The sequence below is a fragment of the Diorhabda carinulata genome, chromosome 3 (assembly GCF_026250575.1).
Source record: "Diorhabda carinulata isolate Delta chromosome 3, icDioCari1.1, whole genome shotgun sequence".
Classification (NCBI taxonomy): Eukaryota; Metazoa; Arthropoda; class Insecta; order Coleoptera; family Chrysomelidae; genus Diorhabda; species Diorhabda carinulata.
In genome coordinates, this window is record NC_079462.1 from 9,075,756 (window position 1) to 9,095,480 (window position 19,725).

The window sequence follows — 19,725 nt, forward strand, 5'->3', positions numbered from 1 at the left end:
ACATAATCTGTTATAATAATAGGTATATCCTCCAATCTATATACTTACATAGAGTTTTTGTTGTACGAGGATGGTCCCACCTGGCCCAACAAAGAAAACGTAAAAATTTTGAAAAAAAAATGTATTTAATTTTCAACGTAATCTCTTTTTAGCTCAGAGATTCCAATAAATACGATACCCTTTCTAAAATAAAAATCGTCACTTCTTCATTGCTGGAAAATCTGGCCACCGAGCCAGTTGGGGAACATGAAATATTCCGAGAGGGCTAAATCTGGCGAATAGAATGCATGAGGTAGCAACACAAATTTTAACTCATTAAATTTGGCCATTTCAATAATGGATGTGTGATGCATTGTCTTCATGAAACAACACTTTCTTCTGAACCAAATGCGGCTGTTTTTTCTTGATTTCTTCGCTCAAACGTTGCAATAATTTCACAAAATACTTGCCGTTGATGGTATTTTCTTTTTCAAGATAGTCAATAAAATTATCGCACGCGCATCCCCAAAAACCGACGCTGACTTTGCTTGCAGTTGGAACGGTCTTTGCCTGTTCTCCCTCGTCCATTGTTTTGATTGTTCTTTTGTTTCTGTATAAAGTGATGGATCCACGTTTCATCAATAAGCATAAAACGGCGCAAAAATTCAGCTCTATTTCTGTGAAACGTTGCCAAACACTCGATGTCTCTAGGTCAGGCCAGGTACTTCTGAAACCATTCTCGTATATCTACTTATCTGTGTATTTGATTAACAATTTGATAAATAAGTTTGCTAAATCATGTGTAAACCTGGTGTTTGCTTATTTTGCCTAAAATAAACACTTCAGACAGTCGAGCGTTCTTTAAATTGATTTGCAATGATGTTTAGGATCAAACAAATGGTTTATTGCATTGTGGAAACCGCAAACTAAATGATTATTCTTCGCGGTAAACAGTTTTACAGGGGCCATGTAGCCTTGTAGGATGACTGTTACTTCACCACATCTGTTGATTAATCTCAAATATGAATATGGAAATGAAAAAGAGAAACTTAAGACCAATTGACCAAAAAAAATTTTTGATAACTTGATAGTAATAATACTGGATAGACTTCACACAATATCTAGTCATTAAATCAATCATTTCGTCTGAAAACTTAAAAATTAACTCTTCAATTTTTCTCGGTTACTAGTAAATAAATGTATCGTTAAAATTATTGCTCGTTAAATATTGACTTTAAACCATATCACACCTATCAAATTACAAGCAAATTAAAAAAAATCATCCAGCCACAATAATTAGTAGTTATCTTCCAACACTCATTAGCCCAACCTACTTTTTTTATGAATGCCAAACCCGTATCGAATTTCTTGATATTATACTAGTTAGAAAAAATGTAATAGAATAGGCGGACACATGTTTGGCATCAAATTCAGTAGCGACTCGTATATATTTCGTAATGAAAAGCAAAATTCAATTGTTAGAATAAACTTATCATTGTTTTCATTATCTTCTTTGTATTTTTATGTGTTGTCTCCCTTTGGTTACTTTCAGTTAAATAAAAACCATCTTTAATTACACTGCCTAGTATTCCATCCAACAATTCGGGCAATTCACACATCAAAAAATAATCTTCGCCATCAGCACAATAATTTTCTTCGGGCAAGTTACTTCAACAAATGAAAATTTTGTTTCTGGGAATAGTTTCTTGGAAATGGAATTTTTAAAAGAACGGTTTGGTCTAAGTGTTGAAGTCTAAGTGGATACAACTATCCAAAAAGGATTTCCTCATTTGTCAATTTTTCTGGCTCTGAACTCTCTACAATGTCGGAAAACTTTATCAACGTCTTTTTGATGTCAGTTACTCAAAGATTATTTGCGGACCAATTCAGATGAAGTGAGATATAAATGTCTTGTGCTGCTGTAACGTCTCTGTTGGCGGTAATGACAAAGAAATAGCCAACCATTTGCTTCCATGCGATCCAACAACTTTTCAATTCATTACTATTTCGTGTAGATCTATTATCCGTTGTATGTACAGATGCACCTTTCGCACATTTTTTCATTACATCAGTCGATGCGAGCCTTCCTTTGAGCATTTGTCAAGTTCTGCTGAATACAACGGAAACAATTTAGTAACTGCACTAAATTATGTTCATTTTTCGAAAGTGTTTACGGATAAATTTAATTTTTTACTTTGGACTGTGCTTTTCATTTAATAGCAAACACTTTAAGTGACAGTGTTGCCAAGGCGAAAAATATAAATAAGAACCATAAATAGCAAAATAACTGTGTAAGAAGGTATTAATCAAACAAAAATAAATTTAAAAGATTGGAAACACTTTTGGTACGAATATTGCATAATAAACTAACAAGATATACACCATTACTTCCAGAAATTCCCAGTCAATACTGGCATAGGAATTATGAGTTATTTCGAACTAGCTTGGTCACTATAAGTAGATTTAGTTTGGACAAGCATGCTAACCAGCACACCTTTATAAAAAAATATATAGTAGATTCTAAATTGTGCGATAAGTAAGTTGTAACTGTATATACGACTTGGAACACATTTTCTTTGAATGTAATAGGTATATGCAGCATAATAAAAATCGATGTTTTACCTCTATTCAACTTGATGAGATTACTGATATTAATTAAGGCGACTTTCATCAACATTATATCAGAATTCATCAGAGATTGCAAGTTAAAACTATAATCTAGTTAGTTTCGTCTACTCAACCAAAGAGACCTGTTCCTATCTACACCGTGGTCTACATAGCCTTTGAGTTAGTCCCCTTAACGACCTCTGGATGTGAAATATATAATTTTGTTAGAAAATGTAAGATGCGTCTCTTGGAAGAACTGGAAATTAATAAATGTGCGCTCTGAAAAAATATTGTCATCTGTGTTTTTTACCATGGTTGGAATTGGATGTAAGATCTACAATACTCGGTGAGATGACACCCTATAAATCAACTCGAACAGATCTAGATTAGCTTATGTCTACATTCCTCACGATAACAATAAAATGCATGAAAATTTATTTATTTTTGATGATAAACCTCATATATCATTGAAAACCATGTAATATTCGAATAAAAATATATTTCACTTTGATTCTGTTTGTGAAGACACGTTGTTGTTGGAATATGAGAATTTTATCTTAATCACCAATTCCAATGTCGATAACGTTATTTGGTTCACAATTATACCTAATCCTTACTCGGTTAATCGGCAATGAAATATCGAATAACAATTATTGATGAAAATAGTAAAACAATTCGAAAACATAACATTTGTGGATTCTGAATTCGATTGGATACGAGGAATTCAGAGAAATGCAACCCCTGTAAGAGATATTCTCCTCATAGATTGAAACGAATATAACGTCAAAAAAGTGATTTGAATCCTAACAAAATACAAATATTTCCAATATAAATGTACGTATTATATAGAAATGCTGTCGTCAAAGTGAAAGGTACAATAGAAGAAATTGACAAACAATCTACAGTTTCCCAAAGGTCTCTTCTATCCGCTCTGCTATTTGACAGTACCCTGAAGAGGTATTTGACGAAATCACGAAACTTATAAACAACTTTAACTTGTTTATCAATAATATAAATTCAAATATTTGGGAAGTCAAACTTGGATACAAAATAATATGCGATGTAGAACGGTCAACATTTGTCAAATGCTACTAATGTTTCTTGCTTATTAGGTGGAAGCATGGATAAAACCTTTTAATGCTTTCGAATTGCTGCGGATCTACTGCGAGATTTGGTGCGAGTTAAGTATAATAGGCAGAAGGATAAGAGGCAGAACAAATAACATTAACATGGAAAGAGGAGACACAAATAATCAAAAACAAAAAATTGGAGGAAACCCACATAACCACGTATGATGATAGCGACCTCATCTTTTTACAATAGCTGCTGAAACATCGACAGATTCCTTTTGCTCCACTATGAGCTATATGATGATGACTTGGAAGTACATGTTACTTTTAAAGAAAAAAAGATATTAGGTGATTCAATTAAAAATGAAAAATTGTGGGAATGCTGTCAAAATATTATTTTACATTGACGATTTGCTTGACGAATTTAGAGAGTATTTGAGTTAATGATAAGAACCAATCAATGACAATAACCATGAAAAGTCCCTTATGTTCTCATTTCAGTTAACATGTGAACACGAATCTGTACATTTAAACGAATTTAATGTACTCAGCATTCCGGACCAGATTCTTCTGAGGAGGGAAAATTGTTATTATTAACGATTAGCGGTGGGTTTCATAAGAATATAATGCCAAAGCTCGTCAGAAAACTCCAAACTAACAGAACTCTCTAAGGAAACGATTAAGAGGCGAAAGGCTAACTATGCCAATACAGCGTTGTCATACTTGAACGGATTGTTGGATTCCTAACAGGATAGGTGGATGAGTTTCCAAATTATATGTATTATAACTCATATAGAACATAGAAAATGTTCATTATGATGATAAATATTGAACATTAATCTCGTCTACTTGCTCTTCCAATAAAATATTGTTATTTTTACAAAGTTGTTTCCTGCGCCAATTAACATGAATGCAACATTTTGTCTAGAAGTCGTTAGATGTAATAAGGCACGACGTGACGTAAAGATTGAGACGCCAAAAGCGGAATCTGGCATATCTTTGCTATTTGCATCAATCCCAGTCAGACTAAGAATAGCTAGTCTAATAAACTAGATTCCACTCTTTAATTGTATTAGTAACGTGATTACAAATTACATAAAAATAAGAGCTTATACGGTTCTTAATTATTTTATTTGTTATTTTCTTCGGAAAAACCTAAATGTGTACTTGTACGAGGGATGATAAAAAAAGATTAAGTTAAAATGGAGACGGACGGTACTTAGTAAACTCTTGGTGTGTGGGTAGACGAATCAAAACTATTCAAATGGCAAGAAAATTGGTTTCGCGTGGAAGTACAAGCCGTGATTTTGATCAAAGAATGTGTCTGTATTTGACAGTAGCAATCAAACGGAAGGTGACAGGCACGACTTGTTTATTACATCTAGTATATTAATTTAGATTTTTCTCACTATACATTTAATTTTTACATTTTTATTAACGTTACGCACTAATATGAAAAATTTATTATAATTCTGTGTTTTCTTCTACTTAATATCCTTACTAAAACTAGGAATATTCTGTTTCATTAAAAAAATGTTGAAGAACTAACACAAATCATTTGCTCAATACTATAAATTGATTTACATAAGACCTTTTTAATAATGGAAGTTTAATTTACCATTTATAGAAATGAACTACTTTCCATCAGAAGATAGAAGAGAAATGGAGAGCTGAGTCAAATCTAATGATTTTGCATGGAAATAACGGTGTACACGGTGGCAGTGTGGTTAGCTGGTTGTGATTTTAGAACCACGACCACTATCCATACTTCCTTCGTGAATATCGTTGATGCAACGCAGAGTGTAGGCAAGAAAAAATGAAGAAACATTTACTTCTTAGTTTAAATTTCCGTATTTATATAAAGTATTACATAGAATCAACCTCTGTGAGGTATTAAGTATTTTATTAGCAATAATTCGAATTAAGTTACAGTAACTATAGTTGTTCTTTTGTGAACGGTTATTTTTCGTTTATAAAACTTGCTACTTGGATCGTTATTACATGATTCAAGGAACTCATGTTTTGAAAGAATTTTCAATGCTTTTTAATTAATGCTTCACTCTGGATATTCATAGCGTAATGCTACTAGTCGTCGACTGAAAGTGCGGTAGCTTACAGACATAAAAATGAGGTACATTGCATATAAACTGAAAATTTGGACATGAGAATGCACCAGCACATACATCCGTTATTGCAATGGCCTAAATCAATGAATTAAAGTTTGAATTGCTACCTCATGCACCCTACTAGCGAGATTCAGCTCCCTCGTATTATTCTCTGTTCCCATTTCACTTAAAAAAATATCTCGGTGGTCAAAGATTTTCCAATAATGGAGAGGTGATGTCGGCATGATTATTTTGAGTAGCTAATTATTTCGCCACTCCTGATCTAGAATCATAAATCTACCTACTAATTATTTTGATCGTTCTGATTTGTAAGATTTATTGTAGATTGACCGTCCTCAATGTCTTCATAAGCGGTTCCACATGTCTCTTAGACACTTGAAGTTCGTGACGTGAAAACCATAAATATAATAAATTATAGCTTTTGTATAAAATTGAAATAGTATTTAAGAGAGCCAAAACTTGCATAGATGGTCATATGTAATCTTAACATCCAACGAGAACAGCAAATTATTGAAACCACTTTATTTATTTACATTTTAAGTTAGTAAATAGTTTTTCGAAGTTGTGAATCAAGTTATTCAACTATAGCTTGACGATTCTTATTATAAAAAGGGTAACGAACTTATGAACATCGAGAGGAAAAGTGTATGGAACTAAAAGGAAATTACGTTGAAAAATAAATATATTTATATACCTCTATCCGATGTTTTGCTCGAGTTTCGGTTAATTCGGGTGGCATAATTCGATAACTTTTATAGACCCTATCCAATTATTTTAATTGGTGATGTATGGTATCTTTAGGAGGTCCAAGGAATACCGATAAATAATCGGCGAGTGCTGGTACTAGGTTGGTTTTCTAATTCTTCCCTTGTAACCTTAGTATCCAACGTAGGTGGACGACCTGAGCGCTTGGATCTTCAAGCGTCGAATCTCCACTATCAAATCTGTTGAAACAACGCTCTGCCGTTTGCTAATTAACTGTGACCTCCCTTCATTTTCACATAACCACAGCTGCTTTGAACTTTTGTTTCAAATCTAAAAAAAACGAATTCCATATCTATCGCACTCCATATTATTCATTATAAAAACGTCAATTCACAAAGAGAGAATGATTACATATACAATCAAAATTTCCTATTAATTTATTTATTTCTTTATGTATAACCGCAATAATCTGAATACAATCTATAGCCTTCTTCAATAAATGCTCAATCTTTAGATACCGCCAATACAAGTCCCGCTTCTCCCCCAGCAACATCCTATAGACAATTATCAATATAATCCGTTTAAACATGATTCGTACCATAAAATCACAAAACACAAGAAGACAATCTTTTATTTTCAACTTTCATGGCCGATGACAGGGGATGATGTAGCCGTGCAGTTGTACCTGCCTATTATTACCCGTCGCCGTCGAATGAAAAAACCCCATTAAAAACATCCAAATTCTGTAGAGGCAACAAATCATTTATCAAAGCTATCCAAACGCTATCAAATTCAAAAAAACAAACTACCTTTTAAAAATATTAAGGATCTAAAACTATATAAATCCATCCAAAAAATTGATGACATTTTGTTAAAACTGAGCTCAAGACAAAATTTTGTTGTTATATAATCTAACTATTATTAATAATAATTATGTATTATAAAGATCGAAAAAGCATTAATACTATAACCACTTCGTAAATTACTTTTTTTGCTCTATAGTTCTAAATCCATAGAGGACACTCACCTCAAATTTTGCCAAAGGGCGTGTACAATATTTGCATTTTAAAAACTTGTGGAAGTTTAGTCATATTGCCTATTATTTAGTAGCGAAACATAAAAAGTTGCAGAATAAATTTTACATTGTTGCGTAAATCTTATATATCAGCGGTGTCTTTTTTTATATAAAACGTATCTAGTTTTAAGTGAAGACGAGGAAGTTTTCAATAAATTTTAATTCAATTTTTTCAATTTCAGAGCTGCTTATGTATCTTTTGGAGGTCTCCTGATGCGGTTACAAGGCGATGCGAATAATTTGCACAGTTTTGAAGTAGATCAACATATGTATCTGCTAATGAAGAAGATTTTCATGTAATTTTTGTACTCCCTTTTTATATATTGAAATATACTAAGTTTAAATTATTTTCGAGTTTTTATTCAATACACACATTCTTGCAATAAATTCTATATATCGACGATGATGTAGCAATACCTCCAAACTAAAATTTTTGGATAATAAATTTATTATAACAATACCAAAAGTGTGAGAGGTTGTAACACAATATGTACTACAAAGGCCTGCTTTATTTTAAAATAGCTTATTATACGGAGATATTAAAGTAAGCCTTGGAGCTCCTTCTAAGGAAAATGGATCAAAACCCCAAATGTACACTCATAAAGCACATCTTCGTCTGATCCATTTGAAGGACACTTTTAACAACCTTTGTCAAAAATATAACTGGATTGGATCGCAGTTGGAAGTGAGGTTGGCGCCAGCTAGCGTTCGCTAGGGAAGGTTCAACTACATGAACCAAATAGCGATGCTCTTTGACGTTGTCATCAGTTCAGGTCTCAAGCCCGAATGAGGGTTGTTAAACCACTCTGATGAGACATAATAACGTCGAAACTAAGTGGTTACAAACCCCTTCTAGCAACTGCGAGCCAATGAGGATGATAAAATCGACAAAAAGGTCGATTGACATCGCGCTCTTCAGAGAAGATCTAATTCAATATTTGTTGGTTCAGGATTTCATGTCGTATTGGATGTAGAACTTTGCAGTGAACATTAAGTTATATGACAAATTTTTTATTGGTCGCTTTACAATAAGTTTTGCAGGACCGATTGCAAAGTTTCAAGCCCATCTTGAGTTGTTCCCTTGGCAAAATTGGGATCGTATCCATCATGTTCCTTAAGTCTAGTCCAGTTAAAATTTCATCAGTCTTTTGAAATGATATATTGTTTTTATAATTTGGAAATTGTTCCTCATATTGTTTTTCACATTTTATTGACCTTGATCGATTGGTAGAACGTCCTATTCTCTGTGGAAAAGCCTTGGCTGCGCCAACCTTTAGCTCTACGACATGCTGACTAGTGGCAATGTATTTATTTTAGGGACAAGTTCAATAAGAAAGCAAAAAAATATCAGCTTGGAATGATGAATATACATCTATCAACACAAACGTACCACTAGACTTATTTAAAAATTTTTGAATAAAATGAACAAAACATACTCAAATTCATATTTTATTGAATTTTTTCAAATTAAAAAAATTTCGAGGTACAACTGGTTCAATATCAATTACGTAACTTATAAGATCTTCTATAATCTGGAAAAGGGAAAAATATTTTAATACATTGTCGAAAAATTTCGTATATCTAGGTTTAGGGTTACCAGATGAAAACTTGTTCACTCGGGACAAGCCTTTAAGAAAATCCAGACAACATCCGGTCGTACAATTTTTTTAGCACAGCAGCAATGTTCACATTTTCTTAATAAAACGAGTAGAAAAGAATCAACATTTTATTCAGTTACAAGTTACAAAACTTTTAACTGAAAAAACTTATTTAAAAGAGAATTTTCTGGCAGAGAACAAAAACCCAGAGCAACTCATATTTTTTAAATTATAAGTAGTCATAAATTACTAAAGTACGATGGGAGACTAATGATGAAGCAGCTCCATAAAAAAATAGTTAAGGTCTGGAACTTAGAAATTATGCCCAAAGAATGGAAGGAAGCAGTAATAGTCCTGATTCATAAAAAAGGAGATAAACTAGAATACTCAAACTACAGGGGAATATCTCTACTGAACTGCACTTATAAAATTTTGTCTAAAGTAATATTAAATAGATTAAGACAATATGGAGACGAAATAATTGGTGAGCACCAAGCAGGATTTATGAGTGGGAAATCAACTACTGACCAAATAATAAGACTTGTAAAAATGTGTGTTGAAGGCTCAAAATGAAAGGTCAGACTAGAAAAGGAATATACAGGTACCTTCGATATCACTACAGGAGTAAGACAAGGAAACGGATTGACCCTCCTTCTGTTAAACCTTGCTCTAGAAAAAGCTTTGAAAGCAACTGAGGCTAATCCAAGAGTAGCAAATATTGGAGGAAAAATAAATATCTTAGCTTATTCTGCTGATATAGCCTTAAAAGCGGACAGTAAGAGTGAACTGAATATACTGGCTCAAGTATTCTTAGAAGAAGCACGAAAAATAGGATTGGAGGTAAATGAAGATAAGACTGAATATATGAAGGTGGGAAGAGTTGCAGAGCCCAATGATTCAACGCTGGACGTTATGGGATACAGCTTTAAAATTACTGAAGAATTTAAGTACCTAGGATTTTCTATGAACAGCAACAACAGAATAGAAGAAGAAATACAGATAAGGTTAAACGCAGCCAGTAGATGTTTTTGGAGCCTATCGAGATTACTTAAAAAATACAAAAATAAGAATATACACAGTCATAATACAGGCAGTTTTATTGTATGGAGCTGAGGTGTGCTAGAAAAACACACTCAGAAGAAGTTGATAACATTTGAAAATATTAAGGAGAATATATGGGCCAGTTTTCGAAGGAGGAGTTTGGAGAACTGAGAACTCAGGGACCGGTACATACGACCAGATATTGTGGCTGTGACAAGATGTAGAAGAATTAGGTGGTTGGGTCATGTAAGAAGAAGGTATGAAGAGACAACAATAAGAAGAGTTTGGGGTGTTCAACCAGAAGGGTGGAGCCCACCGCGAAGCCAAGAGCAAGATGAAATGAAGTGGGTGAAGATGTAAGGAGACTTGGTGGAGAAGTAGTCATGGCTGAGGATTAAAAATTATGGAGACAACTTGTTGACGAGGCCAAAAACCAACTTGGTTTTGAGTGACCACAATAGTAGTAGTAAGTGGTCATAAGTATTACTTTTACAGAAGATAAAAGTAGCCTATTTCTTTTTTTGGTCCACTGGGCAGCAATAAGCGAAAATCTTCTCTACACATTGGCATTTTGAAATGGAAAATGGAAAGGATCACTGCAACTCCCGGAATTTTGCAAAAATACCGGCTCTGGACAAATGGCAAATAAATGTATCGGTGATTCCTCGAAATTCTGCTGCATCCGAGCATGCAAAATTAGGCAAGCGATTGACACACTGATGCCGCGCCGTATTATTCTGCTAAAGGAGAAATTACATTGCAACAATTTTTATAGAACATTTAAATTTATTATTTTTTTGCACGAATTATGTAAATCGGGACCTTTATGAAAAATCCGTAGTAAAAACCCGAACATGTCCGGATTAATCCGGACATCTGGTAACCCTGTCTAGGTTATATTCGTAATTTTATATTCGTAATTTGCTTACATTTTGCTTCTATAGTTAATTTTTCATTGTGAACAAGTTTATATTCTAAAATATGTGGATCAGATCTAATTATTTCTACCACCACGAAATGTTTGTTTTTGTAATCAAATAAAATATCAAATGCGCCTAGATATTTTCATTTCTTTATTAAATAGAAAATTACCTAGTACTGAAAGTGTCAAAAAAAATTTAGAAAAGATCAATTTTTTGTAATTTTGCTTTATAATCTTTGAATTGAAATGATAGTGAAATACGAATATTTAATGTTACTGTTGTTAAAATATCTAAATGAGAAATTATTGTTCTTACTGCCTCTTTATTTTCTCGAACTCTGTGATCATGTTCGGCTATTTGTTTATCAGCTTCCTGTTGAATACTAGCAGCTATATCTTCACTATTTCCCATGTATTTAATTTCATATTCTAAAAACTGTTTTTCTTTCTGCGATTTAAAAATTTCTATTTCTGCTTCCGCTTCTTCTCTAGCTTGCTTTATTCTCCGAGCCTTTCCTAAGTTTATTGATATAAACATTTTATTTTAGTTTTATTGTGTTTATAATTAAGTAATTCAGTTTAGTTTTGAAGGAATGATTAACCTATAGATTGCTTCTAGCATATTTACCAAATAACGTCTTTCAGTACATCTAAACCGAAAATTAATAAAATTCGTTTCATATAAGCAAAAATTTGGTTGGGTTTTGGATTGTAAATGGAGTGTACAGCAGTTCAGAGACTGTATACTACACATTGATCAAAACTTGAGTAAAATATGCGTCATAATTAGCCAAATGTTAGTTGGTCTACATTTCACTAAAAGCTATTGGATATCTCCTTGGAACAGTGTTTTGCAAACGTTCGAAATAGTCCTCTGGGTGTGAAATTCTATAGAAATGCTCTTCTTTAAGGTGTATCACAAAATATTGTTGGAAAAGTTTATCCATGCTTAGGGTAAAAGCACCAATTGTTGACACTAATCCAAATGTTGACACTTACAATTTCAAAATGAAAAAATGAGGTATTGGACCACTGTAGGTACTTTAAATTGGCGTCATTCTACTGATAAGAATGTATTTATTGAGGTCAGCCGCCTCCACTAGTTATAACATCCGATATAAATCATCTGGCTGATATTGAAGCCGATGACAGCTGTAGCAGATGCTTGTCCTGCATCTTAGCGAGGTTTAATTTCAATAGAAAACCATGGTTAATTGAGTTCGGTGTCATCATAAGGTCTCACGAAATAGTTTAGTGTCCTAATATTGACACCTGTGCCAACATTAGGGGAAACAGTTGATTTGTTTGCTAAACTGATAGTTGGATTTGAATAATTTCGTAGTGTATCAAGACGCTTGAAAAAAAGAGACGATACAAGAAAAAGAAAAGAAGAGATGAATGCCAAAAAAGAAGAAATGAAGAAAGAGAAAGGAGAGCTAAAAGTAGAAAGAGCGTAGGTTACTCATCACCATCAGAGAGTTAAAGTGAATCAGAGGAGTGGGCCCCATCGATTGACACCGAGGACGATGTACAGTTATTTTATACTTTCAGTACCATGCATGAAGACAGGTATGTTGCCCAACAGAATACCGTAACTGAAGAAAGGAAAGAAGTGTCAAATGAAGCGGAGCCAGTCGGTGGAGGAATCGCTAAAAGAAGATGAGCCGATATTATTACCAGCAGGGACCAGCGAACAAAGCGTACCTTCAAACAGTGTATTCAATCAGGCAAAACAGAATCTACAACACGTGTTGCTGAGAAAACCACCACCGTGGAAGAGGTAGGAAATTGTACACTGATGAGGTTGAAGTTGGACGAATTAAAGAAAGAGATATGGTTGTGGCTGTGTTGCCTAACAAGAAGCCTAAAACGGAATGCGTTTGCCTGGTTGTCAAAATCGATTCTGGAGATAATGCTAAAGTAATCTAGCCACTTCTTCCCTGTAACAAACTGAGGATGGTTTTTGAGCCTTGGGGTAACGGGAATCACCTCCTATCGGTCAGCAACGTACAATACAAACTGCCTAAGCTCAGATATTACAGGGACTATCCCGATAAATTTGTGTTCCCTGTTTCTATGTCTGTTCCACTTCAATTTAATTAGGTATGTATGCGAAAAATTTACTTATCTTGTTTTTTGAAATATCACATACCTTCTTGAAATATATTTTAACATGTTCTGAATATTTGTTCATTTAAGCCTCAAGTAATAACTTCAGGAAAGCGAAGGATCAATACTTAAATTGGTGTTAATTTTAAGAACTGCAAATGTCAACATTTGGAAATTTCGCAGACAAATGTGTGTACATTGGGTGCAAAAATCACAATTTATATAATAACTACCTAAAAGTTTTATTTTCTTGAACACTTTTGTAGGACACGGAATTGAATGATATGTCTTTCTTGTAGATATCCTCACAATTGCTCGAAATGTTTTAAGATGAATGTAAATAATAATATAAATTATCCACTGTAAATTAGGCAATATTAGAAACCTCTAGAACCGTTAAAAATTTTTTTGTGTGTATATTACTCACGTTTTCTTGCCTCTGCAACTTTCTCAGCAGCTCTTTTCTCTGCCACCAAGAGCTGCTGAACACCGTGACTCCCTCCTATATTATTTCCGCTACTAGGGTGATGAGTAACTGATGAATGATGACGCATATTTAATAATATGGCTACTTTGTCTACTCACACTTCAAAAATTATAATTTGAAATGTCAAAAGTTATAATTTCCATGACAATTTCACAGTCAGTTTTTAATATGTTATGGATATCTGCGATCATAAATGGTTGGAATCATATTTCATGAGTTTTCAAAAATTTTAACTCCTATAAATATAATCTAGAATTAATCATTTGCCAAAAGTCATCGTCTAGCGAACAAGAAAGAAAATAAATTTAATATATTGTATAGTATTGATTACGAATAGAACTCTATGTAATTTTTTATACCGCAATTAAATGTTTGACTTGAAATTTATCATTTTAACTACAAAAGAAGAAATTTTTCTATTCCACTTTTTAATGATTAATGATATTTTTTCTATTATTACAAAAAGATGATTTCGTAGTAAAATACCTTCAGCAAAAACGTAATTTTCGTCGCATGTGAAAAAAATTCTCATAAATTTAATTTCTAATGAATAAAGTTCAATTCATATGTTTAATTATGCCATCTCTTCATTTATATACTTCATAGTCAATGACTAAGAATATTGACTTGAGTTCTTCTTACTTTTCCTGAAATTGGAATGTGAAGACTTCCAGCACTATTGCCAAGAGTTGGCACAATTTTGCTGGTGTATAACTACTCAAGGGTATTACTTTGGAAAAAATAAAACCTTTGCTAAATGCAAAATGACTATTATCATTTTTCGCACATACTTTGTATATACTACAGTAAAACAGTTTTTATTGAATTATCATAAGAGAAACTTCTTTTTGTAGGAAAGTCTTACATTATTTTGTAAATAATTGCTTCAGGTTGTTGATTTTCATATATGTAATACTATATGAAAGGAAAAAAACGTCCCTACGTTACGGTGCCGACAATATTCATTTTCTCTATCATTCGAGACACTTTATCTATTCTGCGCATGCTGCATGCGCACAAAAGATGCGCAGAACTTACTAAAGCGCCCGGAGGAGAGAGAATGATACACTAATTGTTTAACTTAGTCAGAACACCTTCCACTTATAAGAACTGTCCATATAGAAGTATTACATATATGTTGATTTTATTAAAATACGCCATAATAATCACTTAAACTCCAAAATGATATTATTGGCATATATTTTAAAAAATTAGATTCGCAAATTAATCTATCACAGTTATAATTTATTATTTGGGTACACATAAAAAAGTGACGAGAATAATTATTGCTATTACTGTATCAACACTCATGATATACACTGTCTGAAAACCAGTTTACTTTCCGTCTCTAAAGATAACACTCACTAGACAATGTAATTATGAGGTAAGTGTTAGTAAACAGTATATTCGGTGTGAATATTACCACCAATTCCCAAAACTAAAACTTAGTTATGAATACCAGACACACTATCATTCTGAATACACTGTTTACACCACCACCACACTGTCTGACGTGCGTTTTGATAACCAAGTTACCGTTATCAGAGAAGTAAACCTTCAGTCTTCAGTCTCTGAATACGATAACTTAGTTATCGAAACGCGCATCAGACAATGTAATTGTCAGTGTTGGTGTAAACAGTGTATTCAGTATTAATATCACCAATTGTTCCAGAAATTTCAACTTAGAAATACTATCACTTCCTGTTAAGAAGATTGCCAATAACTGAGAATCCTGATTTGAGTCCTTGTGACATTTCTTGAAATTGAGATGTCCAAACATATCAATTGACAAATATCCAATGCTGCGGCCAATAGTATTCATAAAGACTCCCTTGATATAGGCTTCACAAGGGGAACCACTTAGAAGGGGATAACATTGTAATTTGAAAAGGAAAAAAATAAAACCTTTGGAAGTGCGAAATAAGTTTCATTACTTTTCTCACATACTTTTTATACACTTTTTTGTGTAGTAGATTCTTAGATTATTTTGGAAATAATTGCTTTAGAATGTTGTTTTTTAAATATGCCATAATAATCCTCACTTACCCTCCAAAATCATATAAGATACTTTGGGTGGTAACACTAATTTTGAAACTAACTCCGTAATACGAACCCTTGGTAGATATTTTGAAAAATAGTTCTCTTGATGGTTGTAATTTATAATTCAGATATATATGAAAAAGTATTGAATATACTATTGGCTACCTCTACATCAACATTCATGACTTGTAAAATAGTGTACCTCCCGACCCTAGAGTCGATAACGATAATGCTAGATAATGTAATTGTGAGTGTATAGGTAGTAAATAGTGTATTCGGGATAAATATCACCAATAGTTTCAACTTTGCCAACTTAGTTATAAACAATATACATACTATCAGCTCTAAAAATTAAGGTACATGAATCTGTATCACTTTGTATATTTATAGAAATAACTTTTCAGCTCAATTATTTTATATACATTTTATAATCAGTGAATTTCTTTCTAGTGAATTATTATGAAAAGTAATCCCAATCTTATTACATATTTGTTTTGATTCAGAACTACAATCATAACCGCCATATCAGATAACTGAACTGAATTTTTTATATTAATTTCATTTGCATGTACAGTAATCCCTCCTATAACCAGATATATTGGTTACACCTTGTAGGAAAACGACCCTGTATAACACGTTCTTATGACCCCTTATAACACGTTGCTTATAAGTTATCCATATTTAATTGCTTGTCCGAAGAAATGGTTTCCAATACCTTTAGATGATTCAACATTTTTTTGGCCTTTGCTCTTATTAAACAACTATTTATAGGAATATTATTTTGATTACAATCTTCTCTCCAAATCATCCCGAATCTTTTACACATGAAGATTTACTTAAGATCTGCACTCCTGATTTTACGTTCATTTTGTAAAATTGTTTATACTGTTGTACAATTTTTTGTTGTAGAAAAATAAATTTCTTTTCTAACGTGGTTTTTTTTCACTTGTCTTGGCTTTCAAACTAAATATTATATTTAAATTAGAATTTTTACACCTTTTTATACACATAAACTTCAGTAAAATATTTTTTTTTAATTATATAACAACACAATTTACACAAGTACAAAACTAATTATGAACTGTACAAATCATTATAAATTTCGCAATATTCCCGCATTGGGTGAGGATGTATTATAATATGCATGCATAAAATGCATTATAAAAGTACCTTGTTATAAGGGGGATACTAAATAAGGATTTGAATTCAAAAAAAGAGTAATTTCAAGTTTCATTTAAGTAAGTACATTGGCCAAAAATGCTGATAGATTTACTATTAAGAGAAATAAGTAACAAAATGATTCACAATCAAAATTTAATGGGTTCTCACATATTTACAAAAAAAAATATTTAATAAACCTTACTAATATGTTACCTACAATAACCTGCAAGAGAGAACGAAAATTAAAATTTAAATATAAGATAAATACATGTTCACTTACACAGTTAAATTTATTACTTTGTAAGTTGGTATCTTACAATAAGGAAGGGAGCTCCAAATGCTGAACCAAAGAATGCAATCATAATGGCAGTCAATTTGAAACGATTATTGATATCAAAAGGCAAATTCTGAAAAAAAGAATGAACATATGAAATTTTAGTAGAGTATTATTCATAATTTCTAAATAGTGAAACGATTTGAAAATTTGTATTATCTGCAATGTTAAGACCTATATCCAATTATGTAACATGATCAATACTTACTGCTCCGGGTACACCACCGTGATCGTGAGCAGCCCTGACAAAAGCATTTCTAACTATTTGTCTTACAAGCAGACTACTCTTTCCAATCATTTTTAGTTGTTAAAATACTTTTAGTGTTAATTAACCCTTCAATTATTAACCTCAAAAGTGGGAATTATAAAATGATGTACTTGGAGTAGAAGATATTAAGTGCGCAAGCGTAATAATAATTCTATGCAATATGACCACTTCATAAAAAATTACAAATATTAAATAGTTTTTTAAACGACACAAGTTTCCACATTTTCATATTTATCAATATAAAAGAAAATTTAAAAAATAATTTTTTACGGAAGTTTAGATACTCTGAAATAATTGTAAAATTGGTTGTCTATATGGGTGTACATGAAATAAAGATTTCATTACAACTTTTTCGTACAATTCTAATTTCTTTCAAATAATATTTTATAAGTAGTTCAACGAAAGTAACAAATAATACCACCTCAGTATGATTTCTGTATTTAATGGGATGTTGGTTTTTTACCTGGCTGATAGGCAATACTTATTACATAATTATTATCTTATCTATGCATTATATAAATAAAAAGAATTTGGGGCGCCCAAAAAGCAAGACCAAAGAAAGTACTGAACATGATCGTCATTTTCATAGGATTTCCGATAGCTTTCCCACCTGGAATGGCCTATAAATTGTCAAACATTTTTAAAATTGAATTCAGCTTATATTATAACTTACATCATGTGGATCTCCTCCCTCTGTAGGCTTACGTAAATAAACCTTTCTAGAGGGAACTATAAAATGTTTTGATAATGGCGATCTGGTGAATAATTTAATCCTGTGCATTTTGATAGATTTGTTAGAACCTTCAAATTGTCAGTTACTGTCAATTTCACAACATACTTCGTTTTTGATAATTGCTTTAGAAATAAGAATCTATTCAATATTAATACTGCGTATCACTGGCGTACATTTAACAATAATTTTTTAAAATACAAAACTCTCTAAAATATTATTATTGTAATAATAAGCAACTAAGCTTCCATTGAAAAATGAAAAACCGTTAATTGGTTTTCAAAATTTGTAAATGTTTATAAGCGTTTTAAAATGAATTCAAAAACTCAGTTTAAAATGTTTCTTCTCTTTAATACAATGTTGGAATATACTGTACCGCATAAAATGAAATATGTCATGTGTGGTGTTTGATGGTTCAGAAAAATTCTTTCATCTTGGATTTCTCATTAATTTCACATAACAAACTTGTTGTAGTACCTCTAATTCATATATAAACTATTTACAGCAATAGATTAGATACAGTTATATTGTGAAATATTTCACAATTTAGTCACAATAAAACATAATTTAAAATCATTTTTTTAGCCATTGAAAGTAAAAATTTACATCCACTTATCAATGAAAATTGGTATGTCTTAAATGAAACAATAAAAAAGAAATTGCAATATTTTTTTCCTAAGGATTTGTCACTTTTTTATCAGGTTTGATCTAATTTTATTTCATTTGAAAAAATGGTAATGATGAAAAAGAAAAAATACATCTCTTATCTCTTTATACCTTTATTCTAAACATAGTCATTATTATGTTTTATTTCACTAGAGTAACTACCCTGTTTTAAATTTTTCTTACAAGCATTTTCGTGATAGTAATAAGAAATATTTGGAAGTTTTAATCAACTCCAAATCGTGTTCAGCCTCCCAGTGTTCGTAGTTAATTAATTACATAGTCACACTTGATTTTGATTATATGAAAAATATAGAAGATATTTGTTCTTTATTGATACTTCTCAGATAATAACGTGGCAACGGAGATTAAGACAAGAGTTGCTGCGGGGAACAGATGCTTCTGGGCAGTTTAGAGAGCGCTCAAGTTTAGAGAAATTTTGAACTGCTGGGAACGTAAGATACCGCGAAAGATTTTTGGCCATGTTTGCGAGAACGGTGCATGGAGGATCTGGAGGGGTTTGACGTTGGAGGCACCATCAGTGTTGCCACAATTTAAAAGCTGAATGTAAAAATTGAACTAGAAAATGTACTAGATTGTACCAACTTCAAACAAATTTAATAAAATTATAGAAAGATGTATAAACATAAGTTTAAATTAAATTTTTTTTCCAAAAATGTTATATATTATTTTAAGAATGAAAAATTTATATAAAGTTTACCGATAAAATTAGCAATGCAGTACAAAAATCTCACGATTTAAATATAAATCAACTTGGCTCTGTTTTCTAATTATTGTTACAATTTCTAG

General features: G+C 32.1%; 2 protein-coding genes across 2 annotated transcripts in view; one reads left to right on the forward strand and one right to left on the reverse strand.

Annotated features, from left to right (window-relative positions):
- The window catches only part of LOC130891714 (DNA-directed RNA polymerases I, II, and III subunit RPABC3), a 159,259-nt gene extending 151,350 nt beyond the window's left edge, over nt 1-7,909 (forward strand). The window contains exon 4 of the mRNA XM_057796614.1: nt 7,745-7,909. Within this exon, the coding sequence (XP_057652597.1) occupies nt 7,745-7,862 (118 nt within the window). The 3' untranslated portion in view covers nt 7,863-7,909. The remainder of the gene's footprint in view (nt 1-7,744) is intronic.
- A 1,095-nt stretch (nt 7,910-9,004) lies between these two features.
- On the reverse strand, nt 9,005-13,891 carry LOC130891132 (V-type proton ATPase subunit G-like). Its single transcript, XM_057795705.1, has 3 exons — nt 13,660-13,891; nt 11,440-11,639; nt 9,005-9,094 (listed from the first exon to the last, which is right to left on the reverse strand). Exons 1-3 carry the CDS (start codon nt 13,784-13,786, stop codon nt 9,005-9,007), a joined length of 417 nt encoding a protein of 138 aa, XP_057651688.1. The 5' UTR covers nt 13,787-13,891.
- Nucleotides 13,892-19,725: the final 5,834 nt, after the last annotated feature.